Below are 18,022 nucleotides of genomic sequence, written 5' to 3' on the forward strand. Positions count from 1 at the left end.
TTGTGCAAGGCAGAGTCTAGAATGAGAGTTCCAGAGAGAGCCAGCAGGTGCCCGTCCCACACTGACTAATGGTGGGGCACTAAGGATCTCACTTACAGATGACTTCCTTATGCAAACAAGCTCTCTGGTTCAGGTGAAAGGTTTGAACTTCAGGCCATAGACACCTATTCACTTAATCTGTGGCAAGTCCTCCTAACCTGCCTTAGGTGATAGTTGTGGCTAAGCCTTCAGACTGAAATCGTGGGTAAGTGAGCATGAAGATGAGTCTGCTGCAGGGGCTTATGGATGGGCAGCAACAGGGGAGATAGAAGGTAGCATTTCAAAGATATTTTTGCCAAGGTTAAGTGAAAATGTGTCTATACCTTGGAAACCTCACATTCCAGACAGAAACCTTACCCTTCAGACTATAGAGGAGTCCTTGAAGTCTTTAAGCCCATTGAGATTAATTAGACATACAAAAAAAGATTGACTCTAATAGGAGAAATTAAGATGTTCACTCCAGAAGCTGCTTTGTAAAGCACTGATCTAAGATCTTGAAGAACATGGTTCATATCCCAGTTTTGCTTAAGTCAGAGACGAGATTTTAATGTAGGTCTCTCAAACCAAAATTAACATCCTAATCAGCAAGATATATGCCATTTTGGAGTACATCTCTTCCTTCTAAAAAGAAAGAGAAAAGCAGAGGGAGAGACAGAGGAAGGAAGGAAGGAAGGAAGGAAGGAAGGAAGGAAGGAAGGAAGGAAGGAAGGAAGGAAGGAAGGAAGGAAGGAAGGAAGGAAGGAAGGAAGGAAGGAAGGAAGGAAGGAAGGAAGGAAGGAAGGAAGGAAGGAAGGAAGGAAGGAAGGAAGGAAGGAAGGAAGGAAGGAAGGAAGGAAGGAAGGAAGGAAGGAAGGAAGGAAGGAAGGAAGGAAGGAAGGAAGGAAGGAAGGAAGGAAGGAAGGAAGGAAGGAAGGAAGGAAGGAAGGAAGGAAGGAAGGAAGGAAGGAAGGAAGGAAGGAAGGAAGGAAGGAAGGAAGGAAGGAAGGAAGGAAGGAAGGAAGGAAGGAGAAAAAGGCATAAGCAAACAAAGAAGGACAAAGAAGGAAGGACAGAAGGAAAGAAGAAAATCTCAGCTTCGTTGTTCTTTAGTACTAAAATGAATCTAAAAATAGTATAGTTTTCTTGCAAAGGGTAGCATCATTGTTTTTCTTCTACCTAGACATAGTTTCGACATTATCATAAATGAGAAGAGTAATACTAATAGAAGTCATAGGAACAGGAGCCCAGACTTAATATTTGGAGGCATATTTGGGCAAAATACCACCTTTCATTGCCAGGAGCAATGTTAGTTCCCAGACGTGTCCAAGATGTATTAGGATAAGCACTATAAATTTGTACCTTTCCATAAACCCCTGGAAAAAACAGAAGCAGGAGATCAAAAGTTAGCAGAAAGAGTGACTTGAGAAGAACTGAATGAATAACTAAATACATGGAAGTCTTTATATTTATTAAAATATGTTTCTATATTTTATATAAAGTGTAAGAACAGCACATAGCCTCCACTTGAATTACAAGGTGAACTAGAAATAAATCATTAATAAAGTAAAACAACCATCCCATGTAAAGGCAAGAAAGGGGATTGTGCCATAGAAAACTCATTAACTCAAACTGGAATTGCAGGCAAAGGTATCTACCTTAAAAATAAGTATCTACGTAAGTAAACAAAATAAGTAAAAAAATCCAGGAATGAAAGACAGACAACAATCACTCAGCTATTATTTATATTTCTGATCTGTGAAAAATTCACTATTTTTTTTCTTGAAAGGGGATCCAAAACCATGGCAAAAACCCACAAAATATAGAAGCTCTTCATATAGATTACATGTTCCAAGAAGATTACACTGAAAAATTTCAGTGTAATGTATGAAAAATTTCTGATTTCCTACATTGAAATGTTTTGTTTCAATTTGTTGACCTGATCTGAAATCTTTCAATTTGAGTCAGTTCAACATTTGTTCTGCATCTCTAATAGTGGCACATTGCTTCAGAGGGGTTGTGCTTGAAGCATGTAGTGAACCCATTTTACTGCTTGGGTTAATCTCCTCCATGGACAACTTTTCCCATGACATATTATATCACTATAGTCCGAAAGAAGACTGCGGCAAATCTTGGTAATGCAACCCTGATTATCCCACCAAGACAGACATTCAAAATAAATTCCATGATCTTGCATTTGCGGTGGTTTAAGAGGATAGCATGGACAGTTGTGAAGTCTTACTTGATCCGTGGCAGTGTGCTAAACCACAGCAACATATCTATCTTCTTTTCTAGCCCTTAAAATCATAGGAAGTCAAACTGCTAGCTCCTGTTATATGTCAACTTCTAAGTAATTTACACTTAAATTCCCCTCAGAACCCAGAATCAATTAGGTTTCTGTATTGCCTTCCAAATATTCCACTTAGCTATTTGTTAGAAGTTTGTAATTGCTTGATCAATGTGCGCAATAATTTCTCAGTGTCACTATCAGAAACAAATTGGGGGTTTTGTTTGTTTGTTCATTTGTTTTTCTCTAAATTTCTCTAATATTCTACAAATCTTGATCGAGGCAATTTCTCTTGATAGCAGTTTGAATTTCTGCCGTCTTTACAGAAGTTCATCAATGAATGAAGTCTTACAATACTCAAGTATTTTTTAAAGCATGTTTTAAAACATGGAAAACAGAAAAGTTAACATTTCTTTAACCGTAGTTATATGAGGAGATGTAAGTTAGCATAAACCTTCTTTTTTCAATCTTCCTATGAGTCCAAATGTTCGGAAATATTTAAATGTGTGTATTTGGATCTATCCAGTAGCTCTTGGATGTAATTCATCTCACTTAAGTCAGACATCTAAAAACAACAATATGAGTTTGAGTTCATCATCCTAGCCTGGAAACTTGAGGGCAATTTGTTTCATCCGAAGATAAGTGAGACAAAACACCCTATGGCAATATGCATTTCTCTCCACTCAACAAGGTCATCTTGGTTTGAATACTCTCAACTTTGACAATTACCTTTTACAAATCTCAAATCTAGAACCAAGACCAAGTCCTTGTACGCGTGTGTAAGTCCTTTTAAGTCCTCTCCAGTTTCCAATATAAAGACCTCAGGATTTGACACCTGTTCGATTACTTTTGTCAATTTTTGCCTAAACAAAATCCACAGAAAATCCAGGAATTGACCTGGTGAAAGTTAACAATTTTAGCTCAAAGAATGTAGGTACTTCTGTTAGTTTTTTTTTTTCCTATATGACATAGTAACATGCTCAACAGTGGTAGATTTGGCTTTTGCCTAAGACTGGTTTCCTATAAAAAGGTGATCTCATCTCTCATACCAATACTCCCTGGGTGGACATTTATTTCCTCCAGGCGATCACAGTAAATCCCTTCAGATGCCCGAAGAAGGATCAGCAGCTTTAAATCTCTTTCTAGGGGTTGTTGAAAAGAACCTGCAATAAAGACAAAACAGCAACAAGCCACCAAAAATGGTATCAATGGGTTGTGTAATGCTGAAATGGGGGGGGAGGGGGCAGAACTGGGGTGCATGAATCCAAATTTAAAGCTCCAAATGACTGAAATAGCATTTCCCTCCTCAGCCCAGTTTTGCTTTTCTGCTCCTTTACAATTTCACCAGTTCCCAGGTAACCATGAGTTCTGCAGCCAGGATGGGTAGAGTGGTCTTTCAGACCAATGGAAAGATTGAGGGAAAAGAGCAGGGGAAAAGAAAATGCCCAGGAAGTCTTCGTTTGTGCGATGGTGCTCGTATCTTGTGGTGATAAGTCTGTACAGTAAACTGTATTCCAACTGTGACTTCATTTATTTCACCGAGGGTAGTTTACAGTTTCAGAAGAAAATGGCCCAGCACTAAACAGATACTAAGGAGGAAAAAGTAGGACAGTTTTTGCCCTGGAGAAATGTATGCGGAGTCCAGTAAGAGAGTTCAGCATTCCTTTAAAATTAGAGATTAAATCAATTATGCAACAGAAAACTGCAGCAGATGTAGAACTAAAAAATATATATACATATCTGTACAAAATTAGCTGGCCTGTCATGTTCTTTTAATATTTAAAAATTACTAGTTTGGAAAAGAGAGATTATTTTGTATCCTAAAGAAATGTTCCTCTAAAGAGGAGTATTTTTTACTTCAGTGAAATCAATAAATAAATTCACTGTTCTCCACCAGCCTCTGACTGAACCTGCAGATATTTAAATTCTCTGTACATGTTTTAAATGTGTAAAAGACAAACAGTACAAGACTTGCATGCTCCTCCTGTAATATATCTCACAGCAGAGAGCTTGTATCTTCTCTGGGGACATGTAGGGAATTCAGTCTTTCAACACCCATTGTCCATCCAACCCATCCTTGACTTGGTGCTTAAACTCCCATAACTGTGGTTTGAACAGGAGACACTGGGAATTGGGCTGTAACCAAACACTACTTTCAAAAGCAAAAGTAGTGATAAGGGCTTTCACCACTGATGCACTAGATCAAACAAATGTCCAGCTACAGCAGCAGAAGAGTTGCGTAGATATTTGTGTCTATTTTTGTACACAGAGTGATTGTTTTCCTGCTTCACCCTCACAGCAAGTTGTGATTTAAAATACTCAGTCTGGACATACCTTTCCCAATGCTCAGGTCAACCTTGCCCCCTGGGATGAAGTTATTGGCTACACTGAAAACCAAATAAAGACTCAACAAAAATGTTTGGAGACCTTTATATTGATCTTACAATGTTATCCACAATTACCATTTCCTAATCATGATGATGTCCCCTTAAAGTTGGGGATTATTACTATTTATTATTATGAATGGCAGTTGGTGTTACTGCCGGTGTTATTATTTTACTGCTGGTTACAAAGCATTTACTATTTCTGCTGGTTAAGTCAGTTAAAAATAGCTATGTGATATACCCAAATCTCAGTTCAGTTTTAAAACGATTTTTTAAGTAGGCTTCCAGGCTTAACAATCACAGACAAATGCTTGGAAATGTGAATTCTAAAGGCTTGAATTTGAAGTTTACACTCCTTTAAAAGAATTAGATCGACATTTATCTAAAATTTTTTATTTTTAATCCTAAAAAGCATGACAATGGGTTAAGGAATATTACCCTTGTTAAAGAAAAGAAACTCACACAAAACAAAAATATAATCAGAGTGAGAAAAAAAGAAGGTATAATAAAACTATTCATGATAACTCATCACCATATTAAATCCTTATAAAAGAAATAAAAAAATGGGAAGATAATGTTCACAGAAATGCTTCAGTGGCTGGAAGCTGTACATGGTATATGACACAAAAGAACACAGGAGGTATGTATGAGTAGAAATGTCAGATTCCTTTTAGGTATATTTAGAACAAAATAACCTCAATACTTGCTTATTTCCATTAATAGTTCCATGGTGTTAAATTAATGGATTTCAGTAACTTGAATGCAAATGATACAGAAGAGTGTGCCCAGAAACTGGTTGGATTACTAAGGTGGACTTTTCAGTAAGTTTGGGATCATTCATGATGTCTCAGAGCACTTGAAGAAAGCTAATATTGTGCCAATATTTCAAACAAAGATAAAAGTAAGAGCCCCAGGTAATTACAGGCCTGTCAGCTTGACACTGATTCTAGGGGAAAAATAAATAAAAATGGAATGTCCAACTCTCAACACAATTAATAAATCATTAAAGGTGGATGATATAATTAATGCCAATCAACCTGGTTTTATAGAAAAAAGGTCCTGTGAAACTTCCTTGTTATCATCTTCTAATGAGATTACAGGTTTAGCAGATAAAGATAATAGCTTTGATATAATATAATTGGCTTCTCCAAGGCATTTGACTTAGTAGCACAAAACTTTCTGATTAACAAACTACGCTGGCACAACATGAACATGGCACACATTAATTTACAGGCTGACTGGAATGGGGACGTTGACTTAAGCAGGTTTGTTTCTGCTCTGGTCTTGCAAGCCCTGTGGTATGCAACATTTTATCAATGACCTGAAGGAGTATGAAGATGCTGAAAGTAAGCAGATAAGCTGACAAAATGGGCAAAAAAAGAAAATCAGAGAGATGGGCCAGCAAAGACAGCAATAATTTGGAAATGAAGAATAGGGAAAAAATGTGAAGAATGTTCAAATTATAATAAAACAGATCTTTAAAAGGCCATGCTCTCTGTGTGAATGGAAGGAGAACAAAAGAAAACCTAGGAAAAAGCTGAGTAAGGTCTGAGATATGTGCTGTGGTTTAGTCTAAATACAACTCTACAGAATGGCTCATGAAAATGAGGATATGGAAACAGAAGCTACCTCAGCTTACTCACAGGGAAATCCAAAATAGTTAATGCACACAACTCACTGGGGCTGGATAAGTTTCATCACCTTATGAAGTAACTGGCATATGAAATCACAGCTCTAAGTAGTTTTGTTAAAATTACCAAGGTGCCGTCAACACTGGAGACATAATTACTGCAACAGATATGTGAACGATCTGGGATTTACTACCTGTCTTTGAACTCTGGAAGTGAAAATTTCAGGTTGCTTGCCCCCCTTTATTGCGGTGAACAAATCCTGCATAAGATCACATCAAATTGTCAAATTACCCATCCTGCACATGAGACATGCAGAAATGGATCCCACTTCATACTCCTACTACAACAGGAAGGCTTATCAATTTGATTAGCAACCTGGACGATCATAAGGTGAGATTATAAGACACTGCTGGCAGAGAACTAGAAAAAAGGGAATCACTATCAGAAGCTGCTATAAGTGTTTGGTGAGATGTGCAGAAAAGGTCAGGAGGGACTAGTGACAGCATATATAGAAAATAGGCAGGGCTTCCTCAAGAATATCTTCTTCCAACTGGAAATTTTATCTGGAATTTGAAGGATTTACTCATCTGTCCAGATTTGAAATGTATCTGCCAGCCTGAGCAGTGCTCCTGAGCAGTGGTTTGTCCACTCTTGATATCTCAGACATTTCTTCAGTGCAGACACAGGTCAATCTGTTTGTGAGCAGGCAGCAAGCGTGCTACTTTGTATGAGCTGTGCTTTCAGCACAGGCACTGCACAGAAGGTTTGTGCCTTCATTGTCTCTCTGATGATTGATGTCACATCAGATGACCTCACTGCAGGTGTATGGCCTTCCACAAGGGGTATCTAAAGCTGTTGTTCTTCCAGGGAGTGCAGGCACCACAACATGTGCACTACACAGTGCAAAAGAAACCCATATATGATAATCCTATGTATGAGAAACAACCTATGCTGCTAATAAAGTCACCTCTGGTTAAATACTTGGGCCGCGGAGTTGGGGAAGGGTTTAGAGGGGAAACCGTACGAGGAGCGGCTGGAGTCCCTTGGGTTGTTCAGCTGGAGCAGAGGAGGCCGAGGGCAGCCTCATGGCGCTCGGCAGCTCCCTCCCGAGGGCAGGAGGAGGGGCAGGGCTGGTCTCTGCTCTCTGGTGACCAACGCCAGGACCCGAGGGAATGGCAGGGAGATGTGCCAGGGGAGGGTGAGGCTGGGCATTAGGGGAAGGTCCTTCCCCCAGAGGGTGGTGGAGCCCTGGCACAGGCTCCCCAGGGAGGCATCACGGCACCAGCCTGGCGATATTCAAGAAGCGCTTGGACATGGCCCTCAGAGACATGGTGTGAATTTGGGGTGTCCTGTGCAGGGACAGGAGTTGGACTTGATGATCCTTGTGGGTCCCCTCCAGCTCAGGGCATTCTATGGCTTTGTGATTCTATACTTTCCTGAAGAAGTTTGAGGCCTGGATGCCTAGTTTGCAACACAGATCCTCCATCAGGTCTAAGCTCTAGCTAGGATAAAACCCACGATACAAAAGTAGAAAAAAAGAATGGGGAGAACAGAGAGAGAGGTGTGTTTTTTCTACCCAGATTTTCACTTGTTCTGGGCTGCAGCCTGCATCTAGTTTGCTGTTAAGTTTCAAAAGCATTTTCCATTGTTTTCATATTTCAGTTTTATTCCAGATGTTCTTCCTGACAGGTTTTTTTTTGTGTATTTTTTTCCCATAGCAACACCCATTCATTTCTTTCCCAGAATAGTGGGTGTTTCTTCCCTTCTAACCTTTCCTTTCTTTACAACATAGCACTCTGCAACAGCTGTTGTATATAAGAGCAAGGAAATCTCTGAGATAAGATCCCCTCCTTTCCATTGGCAGCTAGACTTTGCTAAGTAGGTTGCTGTGACCATCTTCAGTATAAGCCACTGTGTTTCCTGAATTCAAATCTTCTTGGACTCTACATACACAGATATTTTGAAAACAGTGGTATATTGTCACCAGGAAGTCTGAGGAGTTTTTATTCATGGTCAATGCACAGCTGGATAGTCATCTAGTGTTGGCTCTCCTTCCTGAGCTATTCCTTCAGGTGCTCAGACTGTGCTCTGCAAAGAAGCCTGTGAAAGCAGCTGTAAAGGAGACATCACATGCCTCTTACAGGTGGTTCTGCCAAATAAACAGAAGAGATGAGAGAAGACAGCTGTGGAGTAGGAACCAGCGGTCAGAAATGAGATGAAAGTCCAAGGAATAAGAAATGAGACACGTAGCATAGGATTCAGATGCCTAAATATAGATGTCTAATGCTGCCTGAGAGTCCTAGCAGCCTCCAAATCCACTTTGTGAGCTGTTGGCAGATTCAAGACAGGGATCAATGACAGAACGGTGGCTTTCTAAGCAGAAGCTGGAGGCCAGGTGGGACACCTGAGGGTGCCCAAAGTGACACAAAATCCTTATAGTTAGGCAACTGAACCACGTTTCCAGGGAGATTCATATACCTCCACTTAAGTTCCTTAATGCAGATATTTCCATGTTTTCTGGTTGCCTGAGCTGACAAAAATCAGACAATACAGTGTAGACTGTAATTTGCTCTAGATACCTGTACTGGTGAGTTTGACTGACTGCATTGGCTCCATTGATTAGATTGGCTACTGAAACAGCCAGCTCACAGACTGATGTCCACATGTTACACCTAAATTTGGGTATCTTAAACAGGTGAACCAAATCCCTTCCCTAGACGATAAGATCAGTCAAAAGAAACCAAGTGGTTTGAAAAGGATAATGACCAAACAGACGGAGGCTGACAGATGAATTGAAGGGGATGCAGATGGGGCAATGAACTTTTCAAACTGCTTTTTCTGTGATCATGGATGAAAAATTTATCTTAATACATCCATAGCACTCCATCTCACACAAGTTGAATAGCTGTCCAGGGATGCTATGTGACTGCAGGGTGGGCCTTGGATCACAGCTAAATAAGATGGGACCCACACATTAGAGGTGCTGGAGATGGAAAAGATAGTCAGTTGGTGAATCTCACTTGTGTTATAATTGCCATTATAAGGCTTAATATTAACCATTACTAACACATGGCCATTTCATAAAGTACAGTCACTTACCCTTTGGGAAGTCAACATGGGTATTCTTACTGGTACTGAAAAGGAGGGGAATGAACGTATTAGAGCTCTCTTACCACAAGCAAGATAAGAGACATCAGAAATGTCTGGGGTTTCATCTCCAGACAATCAAGCCATGAGCTAATGATGACCTTAGGCTTCTTGCCTCAAATGAGTGACATGACTGACAAGCAGCCATCACGAGATATGCAAAAAAAAAGAATGTGACGAGTTGAGACTAAAAAGAGAAATCCTATCTGGATAATTACTTGGTGAGTTCTACTATAAAAAGCAAAAATAGCCTGCCAGCAAAGAGCAGCTGAGTACAGTGGAGTTCAGGATAAGACCAATGGATCAATTTGTGCAAAATGACCTTCAGCATTTTCTGCAGCTTTATCAGGAGCTGAGGGCTTGGTTCAGCAGTGGAACAGGGCACTTTCTGCACATATCAGCTGTACCTTAATGCTGACTTATGGGTTAAAATGAATGGAACCACCTTAGCGGAGAACCAGAAAAAAACCTATGAGATGTTGAGCTCAACATTTCCTTTCTCATTCTGACACAGGTGTGCTAATGGTATTTAGCAAATCACTTAATCTCTCTGAACCTCAAACTCTCCTTCTATAAACTGCAAAACCAGCTATTTTCTTACAGCATGACAACACAGGGAGCTAGAAATAAATGGTGTTTCTGAAATGCTATTGCAAATATCACCATCAAAGAAGAGACTTTGAAAGTTTAAGAGAAAGAGAGAAGCTCTTTATCTGGGAGCTCGGACTACTGGAGAAAAAGCAATCAGAAAGTCTCCCTGGGTCCAACAACACAAAAGGGCTAGAAGAACCCTGAGAAATTACTGTGGGGATAGATCCACACATTTTACTTCTGGGTTGTCTGAGGGCTCTGACAGACTTCTTGAAGCCCTTTACAGAGCTTTCATCATTTCACGTTTCCCAGTGATTTTGCTGATCAAAATTCACACTAGATTGTGATCATACATTGAAGACGAAAGTGATGACAAACCCTCCAAGAACAAAGGTGTCCCAAGAATTCTGATCTCCCAACTATCACTGTATTTTCTCATTCCCATTTCCCTGCAAATTACCATTTTAATAAAATTAATTACATTCTTGTTGATGTTTCATAAACTCCAATTTTACACTGATTTTTCCCCTTTTTTATATATTTCTTATCATCACTTATAGTCATGTTTTACCATCTGACTTTTTTCCCTGCAGAAAAGATTCCAAGTGCTGTGAAGGGCACCAAAGTCCAAGTTTTGCTTGTAGAACTTGTCATTATTCTCTGTCAGTTGAAGTGAACAAAATACATGGGCTCTATCAGAAAGTCTGAATTAGAAGCAACAGCATGTGACCAAAGATTTCTGTGCTGAAAACAGGGCATGGAGATGTTACACAACAGGAGGACCTAGGGATTTGGCTCACATGATATCAACCTCGGATCCTGCTCAGGCAATGCTGATGTCCACATCTATTAAATCTGTTTACTAAACTGTCTCATTATCTATTTTGTGTCAGGATTTCTTTAGGGTGTGGTAGATTTGGACAGATGGGCTTCTAAACCTTCCTTTGGGCATGGAACAGTCAGGATTGGACAGATGGGCTCCAAGAAGTTACCTTTAGGCCTCGCACACATGGGAAGAGACAGAGGAAGGGAAAAAAAGCATGCACTCCCAGTTTTACAAGCAAACGTAGAAGCCACTGTAAGATGTGGGAAACTTGCAGAGTCTCTACCCGCCTATCATCTCACAGTTGAAACCAGAGCAAGGATACCTCTCCAGAAGACGCTGGACTACGATTTAACAGCTGCAAATACCTGTTTGGCTTTTAATATCATTACTACTCACAGATGTGCTGGAGGGGAGTTTGTGCAGCAAAGAAGTGACTCAATGTTTTTTAATAAGTGTTTTTAGCAATGAACACATGCTTTTTCTTAAAACCAATATGAAACCACATTTAAACTACAAAAGAGTGTAAGTAAGAAATGACTGAGACTCTTTTAAGTATATATATATATATTAACCTCCCAGATTAGGCTTTCAAATCCCTTTTTCCAAAGAAAAACACAAGGCAGTGAAATAACTCTTCTGGCCAGTACTATATTAACTAAACAGTCCCCTGAGATTAACAACAAACAAATATCAGAGCAGACTTCCTCAGGAGGTGATTACACAAACAAATTCTTTTTTTAAAGTTCATGAAACCAATCTTGAGAAAGGTCAAGCAGTGATCAACAATGTGATCCCAGTGTCTTAAGGATTCCTGTAAGAAAATACAATGCCTGGCTTTAGGAACCTCAATATTTAAAGGGAATTATGTGAGTAATTACTTCTGTGTGGAAAAACACTGATCCTGTCCGTTGCAAATAATCTGGAACAGCCCCAGTGACATTGGGGACTCTGAAACCGCTAGAAGTAGGGGCAAGGTGGTACCTCCCTGAAGTCCTGGTGCTCCTCTGTACAGAGGGATGAGAGGAACAACTGTGCTGAATCCAGCTGTGCCAGTTTCATGCCACAGCGGGATTTCCAGGCACTCTGGAGATTCTCTGTGACTCTGTTTATGTTGGCTTTAAATATTTCTGTGTCACTAGAAAGTGTCTTACTAATGCCCACAGATGCCAGGCACTGCCTGAACATTTAGGTAGATCCTGCCCTAAGGAATTGTTGTCTCATCAAGCAACCCCACATGAAGTAGGGAGGACTTTTATACATATCAGATAAAATCTCAGCCATAATTAAATCAGGAGTATTGCCGTTAGCTTCAGTGGGGTGAAGATAGCAGTATATGTAATACGTTGCTACAAAATGAACAGGTAATTAGCTCCAGTAGATAATCATTGTGCTTAACATGGATTCTGGGTGTTCACATTGCAGATGTCCAGATAGCTATGTGGCATTAGGGTGGCCATCATGTTTACAGTAACACTATACAGTCTTTCTTCCCACTTTCTCTGTCCATCAAGAGCAAAAATAAACCCCAGGCATCCAGAAGAGAGGGTACTCACTTACCCACTTTCAGGATACCCCCCACCACCACGATACAGGCTGCACTCAGGACATTGCTGGAGTTGCTGGGGAACTCGAGGGTGCCCAGGATGTACAGACCTCTCAGAGGGGGAAGAGCTGTATCCACCAGGATGGTCCGGTCTGAAAAACAAAGCAGAGGGTTGTTCAGAATGATGGCATCCTACCAACACTACTTGCCAAAAAGTGTGGCATAGAGGTGAAAAATGTTAGTTTTGCTTGCGTTTTGCTTTATTTAGATTATTTCTTAGAACCACTGGAGCAGGGCTTGTGTGTTTGTGCAGCATCCACAACCAGAGCCTCATCTACAGCTGAGGGTCCATGGTGTGGCTGCAATCTGATAAATGATTAATAACGTCATATGTATAATGATATTGTTGCATGCTTAAGTGTCATCAAATGTTGCTTGAACCTCTAAGAATGCATGTGAAGGTCCACAAAGTAAAGACATGTTAGTCTTGCTAGGTGAATCTGGCTCTGTTTATGAAATTAAATGTTGATCACCCAATGCAGAGAAACAGAAGTAAGTTAAGCTGTACCAAGACATCATTTTTACCTCATGGCACTGAAGAGAAAAATATTGATAGAAGTGAAAAACCCCAACAGTATCAAATAGGTGCTTCATGACCCAGAGAGCCTGAAAGTCCCCACTGTGTTAACAACAGTGATGAGAGTGACAAGCTGAAGCCACACACTACAACCCACCTCCAGTGACACCCTGCTCCTGCCTCTACATCTCTGCAGTCTGGCTTTGGTCCCTTGGGTTTTGTGTGTAAAAGCCCACCTCTTCCACTCCAACCAAGAGGAAAGCTTTGCTTACATCAACACAATCTGCAGGAACCCAGACTTAACAAATTATGTTCCCCAGGGCTCAGTGTTGGGGCCGGTTCTGTTTAATATCTTTATCAATGATCTGGATGAGGGGATCGAGTGCACCCTCAGTAAGTCTGCAGATGACACCAAGCTGGGTGGGAGTGTTGATCTGCTGGAGGGCAGGGAGGCTCTGCAGAGGGACCTGCACAGGCTGCATCAATGGGCTGAGGAGGCCAGCTGTATGAGGTGTAACAAGGCCAAGTGTTGGGTCCTGCCCTTGGGTCACACCAACCCCAGGCAACGCCCCAGGCCTGGGGCAGAGGGGCTGGGAAGTGCCCGGCGGAGAAGGCCCTGGGGGTGCTGGCTGACAGCCGGCTGGGCATGAGCCAGCAGTGCCTGGGTGGCCAAGGAGGCTACCAGCCCCCGGGCTTGTGTCAGCCCTGGTGTGGCCAGCAGGAGCCGGGCAGGGATGGGGCCCCTGTGCTCGGCCCTGGGGAGGCCCCACCTCGAATGCTGGGCTCAGGTTTGGGCCCCTCGGGACAAGAAGGGCCTGGAGGGGCTGGAGCGTGTCCAGAGAAGGGCAACAAACCTGGAGAAGGATCTAGAGCTCAAGTCTGATGAGGAGCAGGTAACAGAACAGGGGTTGTTAAGCCTGGAGAAAAGGACACTCTCTGCAACTACCTGAAAGGAGGCTGTAACAAGGTGTGTGTCACTCTCTTACCCCAAGTAACAAGTGATAGGACAAGAGGAAATGGCCTCAGGTTGTGTCAGGGGAGGTTTAGATTGGATATTAGGAAAAAATTCTTTACCAAAAGGATTGTCAAGCATTGGAACAGGCTGCCCAGGGAAGTGATTGAGTCTCCATCCCTGGAGGTATTTACAAGATGTGTAGATGTAGCGCTTAGGGACAGGATTTAGTGGTGGATTTGGCAATGTTAGATTTGTGGTTGGACTCGATGATCTTAAGGGTCTTTTCCAACCTAAATGATTCTATGATTCTCCAATTCTTTATTCACAGAACTACTCATTCCCTAATAATAGTTTTGTTAACAGTGACCAGGGGAAGCACTGTTTCATCAGATCCGACGGAGAGTGGGATTGAGGGCACCCTCAGCAAGCCTGCAGGTGACACCAAGCTGGGTGGTGCAGTCGACACACCAGAAGGACGGGATGACATCCAGAGAGACCTGGACAAGCTGGAGGGGTGGGCCTGGGAGCACCTCAGGAGGGTCAACAAGGCCAAGTGCAGGGTCCTGCACCTGGGTTGGGGCAGCCCCCCGGATCAGCACAGGCTGGGGGGTGGAGGGGTGGGGAGCAGCCCTGCCCAGAAGGACTTGGGGGTGCTGGGGGTGAAAGGCTGGACACGAGCCGGCAACGTGCGCTCTCAGCCCAGACCCCCAGCCGTGCCCCGGGCTGCATCCCCAGCAGCGTGGGCAGCCGGGCCAGGGAGGGGGTCCTGCCCCTCTGCTCCGCTCTGTGAGACCCCCCTGCAGCGCCGCCTCCAGCTCGGGGCTCCTCAGCACGGGACAGACACGGGGCTGTGGGAGCGGGGCCAGAGGGGGCACAGAAATGCTCCGGGGGCTGGAGCCCCCCTGCTGCGAGGCCGGGCTGGGAGAGCTGGGGTTGTGCAGCCGGGGAAGGGGAGGCTGCGGGGAGACCTTATTGCGGCCTCTCAGGGCTTGAAGGGGGGCTGTAGGAAGGGTGGGGGCAGCCTCTTTAGCAAGGCCTGTTGTGACAGGACAGGGGGTGACGGTTTTAAACTAAAGGAGGGCAGATTTAGACTGGATATAAGGAACACATTTTTTACTGTGAGGGTGGTGAAACCCTGGCCCAGGTTGCCCCAAGAGGTGGTCGATGCCCCGTCCCTGGGAACATCCCATGTCAGGCTGGACGGGGCTCTGAGCAACCTGCTCTGGTTGAAGGTGTCCCTGCTCATGGCAGGGGGTTGGACTGGATGCCCTCTAAAGGTCCCTTCCAATGCAAACCATTCTGTGATTCTATTCTATGATTTTATCCTTAAGGACAAAACAAGGAACATATTTTTCATATTGCAGAACAGAGTGGGGACTGTTGTTGATTGAGCAAAATGACAACATCACTGCTGCCTCCTAACGCTGCAAGTCGACAGCCTGTGAACCTTTTAAATACCACTTAAGCTTTCCAAATAGGACACGAGGACAGATGTAAATGGTGCATCATTTAGAGGTAGCCCACCACACAGAGGTGAATTTGACCCTCAGGACACATCGACTGCTCTTTGATGTCACTGGGAGCTTTTCAGCTAATTGCACTGGAAACCAGCTCAGGTCCTTAAATTGTGGTTTCCACCTCCCTCCTTTCCACACTGACAAGAATAAGAGTTTCCTGGTACAGTGCATCTCCTAGTCAGTAGAAGTCCCTGGAAGAAGGAAAAGCAAGGTATTTCCTTAACAAAGTGTTCAATGAGATGATTTAGGGTTCAATGAGATGATCTGATTGTGACTTTCATTAAAAAACTTACAGAAAATAAGAATCTTCAACATAATGGCAAAGGTCAAATCCTGCCCAGAGATTTGCTATGACTTTCATTGCTCTCATATGCATTTATTGGAAGGCATAGATATATAAAACAGGAAAGATTAAGGAATACACATATCTTCCAGTGGATTTTGACAGAACAGTGAGAATGGGCCACTTGAAACAGTTTTGGTGTGTAACATAGGAAGAGCCATACAGTGTTTTGGGAAGTTGATCAACTTCTTCACAGGTTTTCTTCTGCTTATAGCCATTAGCCCCTGCTTTGGATGAAGACCCAAATGACCACGTAACAGGCAGCACAGAGAAAGTTCCTTCCCCAAAAAAATGTTATTAGGGGCTGACTCAGGCCATTTAGCACACAGGTTGAAGAATTTTTCCAAGTCCGGTTTGCAGGAAACATAATCAAAACTTACACAAAGCACACTCAGAAGCAGACTGAAAAAAAAAAAATATGGGTAGGCTGTCTTTAATTATAGCATTTCATAGCTTTGGATTCTTTGGTTTTGCAGCCTTGAAGGTTCAGAGCTTCAAGGGATAAAAAACTTCTGCATGGTCTGGGGTTCTGGGTCTGCTTGCAGATTTGCTTGTCTCTTACATAAATGTTCCTACTCTATCCCTTTACCTCAATCTTCCCACCTCTTCCTTTCCCATTTTTTTTTCCTTCTTTCTCTCTGGACATCAGCAAAGGACACCCTGAAAGCCCAGGATTTCTGTTCTCAAAGACTATGCCAAGTAGTGCAACAACCATTGTTACTCTGAACACTCTATCTCAAAAGAAATTCCCTGCAACCTTGGGCTGAAGGATCTTTCAAGCATGCAAAATTTTCACAGCATTCAGATGTAATAAGTCTCTACAGAGCAAGTATAATCTTTTTTTTCCCCAAAAATCTCATACTGTTAGTACCTGATACATTTTTACAGGCATGAAGAAACTCCTGCCTATAATCTCTTTACAGGACAGGTATAGTCCTATGCCCTGCAGAGCTGAGAAGTGAAAGCACAGTATGTGAGGATATGAAACAGAGAGAAGAGAATAAGGGGGAAGATGTTGTTAAAATGATATCTCAGACAGTAGGGGAATCTAGTTTGTGAAATCACGGCTCAGGAATGTGGCAAAAAGCTGCAGTTGACAAAGGCCATAAGTATATTCATCAAACACAGACTGAAACATTTTTACAAGGAAAAGAAGAAGTGCTCCTAGGCATACCATTTATATGTCAAGTCTCAGTCTAGAACAGATATTTTTGCTGAGTTGCACATCTTTCTAAAAAAGGTTTTATAAAGGAAATGCTGACTGCTCTGTAACGGTAGCATCATATATGTGAGCCTTGAAACACAGGAGTAAGAAATTCTCCCATTCAGAGATATCTCTGCAAACTTATAGTTTCCTCAGTTTAAAAAATCAACACTCTGTGGTGTGATGCCTAGAGTGTGAAGTCCTCGGAGGGTGAAGTGTTGCTCTGTAGAAACAACAGAACACTCCTTCAAGGGAAAAAGTCCTTCTACGCTTGAGGAGAAAAGCAAACAGATTCAAAGGAGAGCTCCTTCAATGGACCTTACAGAATACATTAATTTAAGTAGCAGAGGGAGATGATGACTAAGGGGTTAAAATCATAAACTTTAGGTCACTGAGCTCAAGGGATTTTCCGTCAGAGAAATATAAACTGCAGTTGGTTTTCTCCAAGATATTCACATAACAGCAAGCATCGACTTCCAGCAAACCATAGTTTGAGCCTGAAAACAGGGCTATGTTTCGTTACACATATACTTCCTTTAGACAAAAGCTCACAGGTATGCCACAGTCTTAATGTTCAGACGTACAATAGTGAGAAGTCGCTAATGACTCCAGCAATGACACAAAATGCCTTTGATCAACCGCATCGCTATATAAAACACCATAGCATACCATTGAATGGAAATCAGGCACAACAGAAGAGCTATTATATGAGATACAGTACTCCAGCATTCATCTCTTCAAACAGAAACAGTTCAAAGAAAATCAAAATCAGAAAATGAATAACAGAGTGAATTCCACCAGTGAGAAAAAAAAAAAAAAGAAAAAAAGAAAAAAAAAGAAAAATTGCCAGAGGCTACATGATATCATATCAATACCCTTCAAAACAGCATTCCATTGCCTGGAATTATAATATGTTCTCCTTCCACCCATAGCGTGCTGCATCAGGAGTGTGTCACACTGAAAACCATAAACCAAAGCCTCGAAAATCCAAGGGCTTGAGAA

General features: G+C 42.2%; 1 protein-coding gene across 9 annotated transcripts in view; it reads right to left on the minus strand.

Annotated features, from left to right (window-relative positions):
• The window catches only part of PKHD1 (PKHD1 ciliary IPT domain containing fibrocystin/polyductin), a 277,474-nt gene that overhangs the window by 92,245 nt on the left and 167,207 nt on the right, over positions 1 to 18,022 (minus strand). For all 9 annotated transcript variants that reach the window (XM_064448230.1, XM_064448231.1, XM_064448232.1 and 6 more), the window contains 3 exons: positions 12,439 to 12,576; positions 3,352 to 3,465; positions 1,304 to 1,391 (listed from right to left, as the gene is read on the minus strand). In XM_064448230.1, coding sequence (XP_064304300.1) covers positions 1,304 to 1,391; positions 3,352 to 3,465; positions 12,439 to 12,576 — 340 coding nt within the window. The remainder of the gene's footprint in view (positions 1 to 1,303; positions 1,392 to 3,351; positions 3,466 to 12,438; positions 12,577 to 18,022) is intronic.

Source organism: Phalacrocorax carbo, chromosome 3 (genome assembly GCF_963921805.1).
Source record: "Phalacrocorax carbo chromosome 3, bPhaCar2.1, whole genome shotgun sequence".
Lineage (NCBI taxonomy): Eukaryota > Metazoa > Chordata > Aves > Suliformes > Phalacrocoracidae > Phalacrocorax > Phalacrocorax carbo.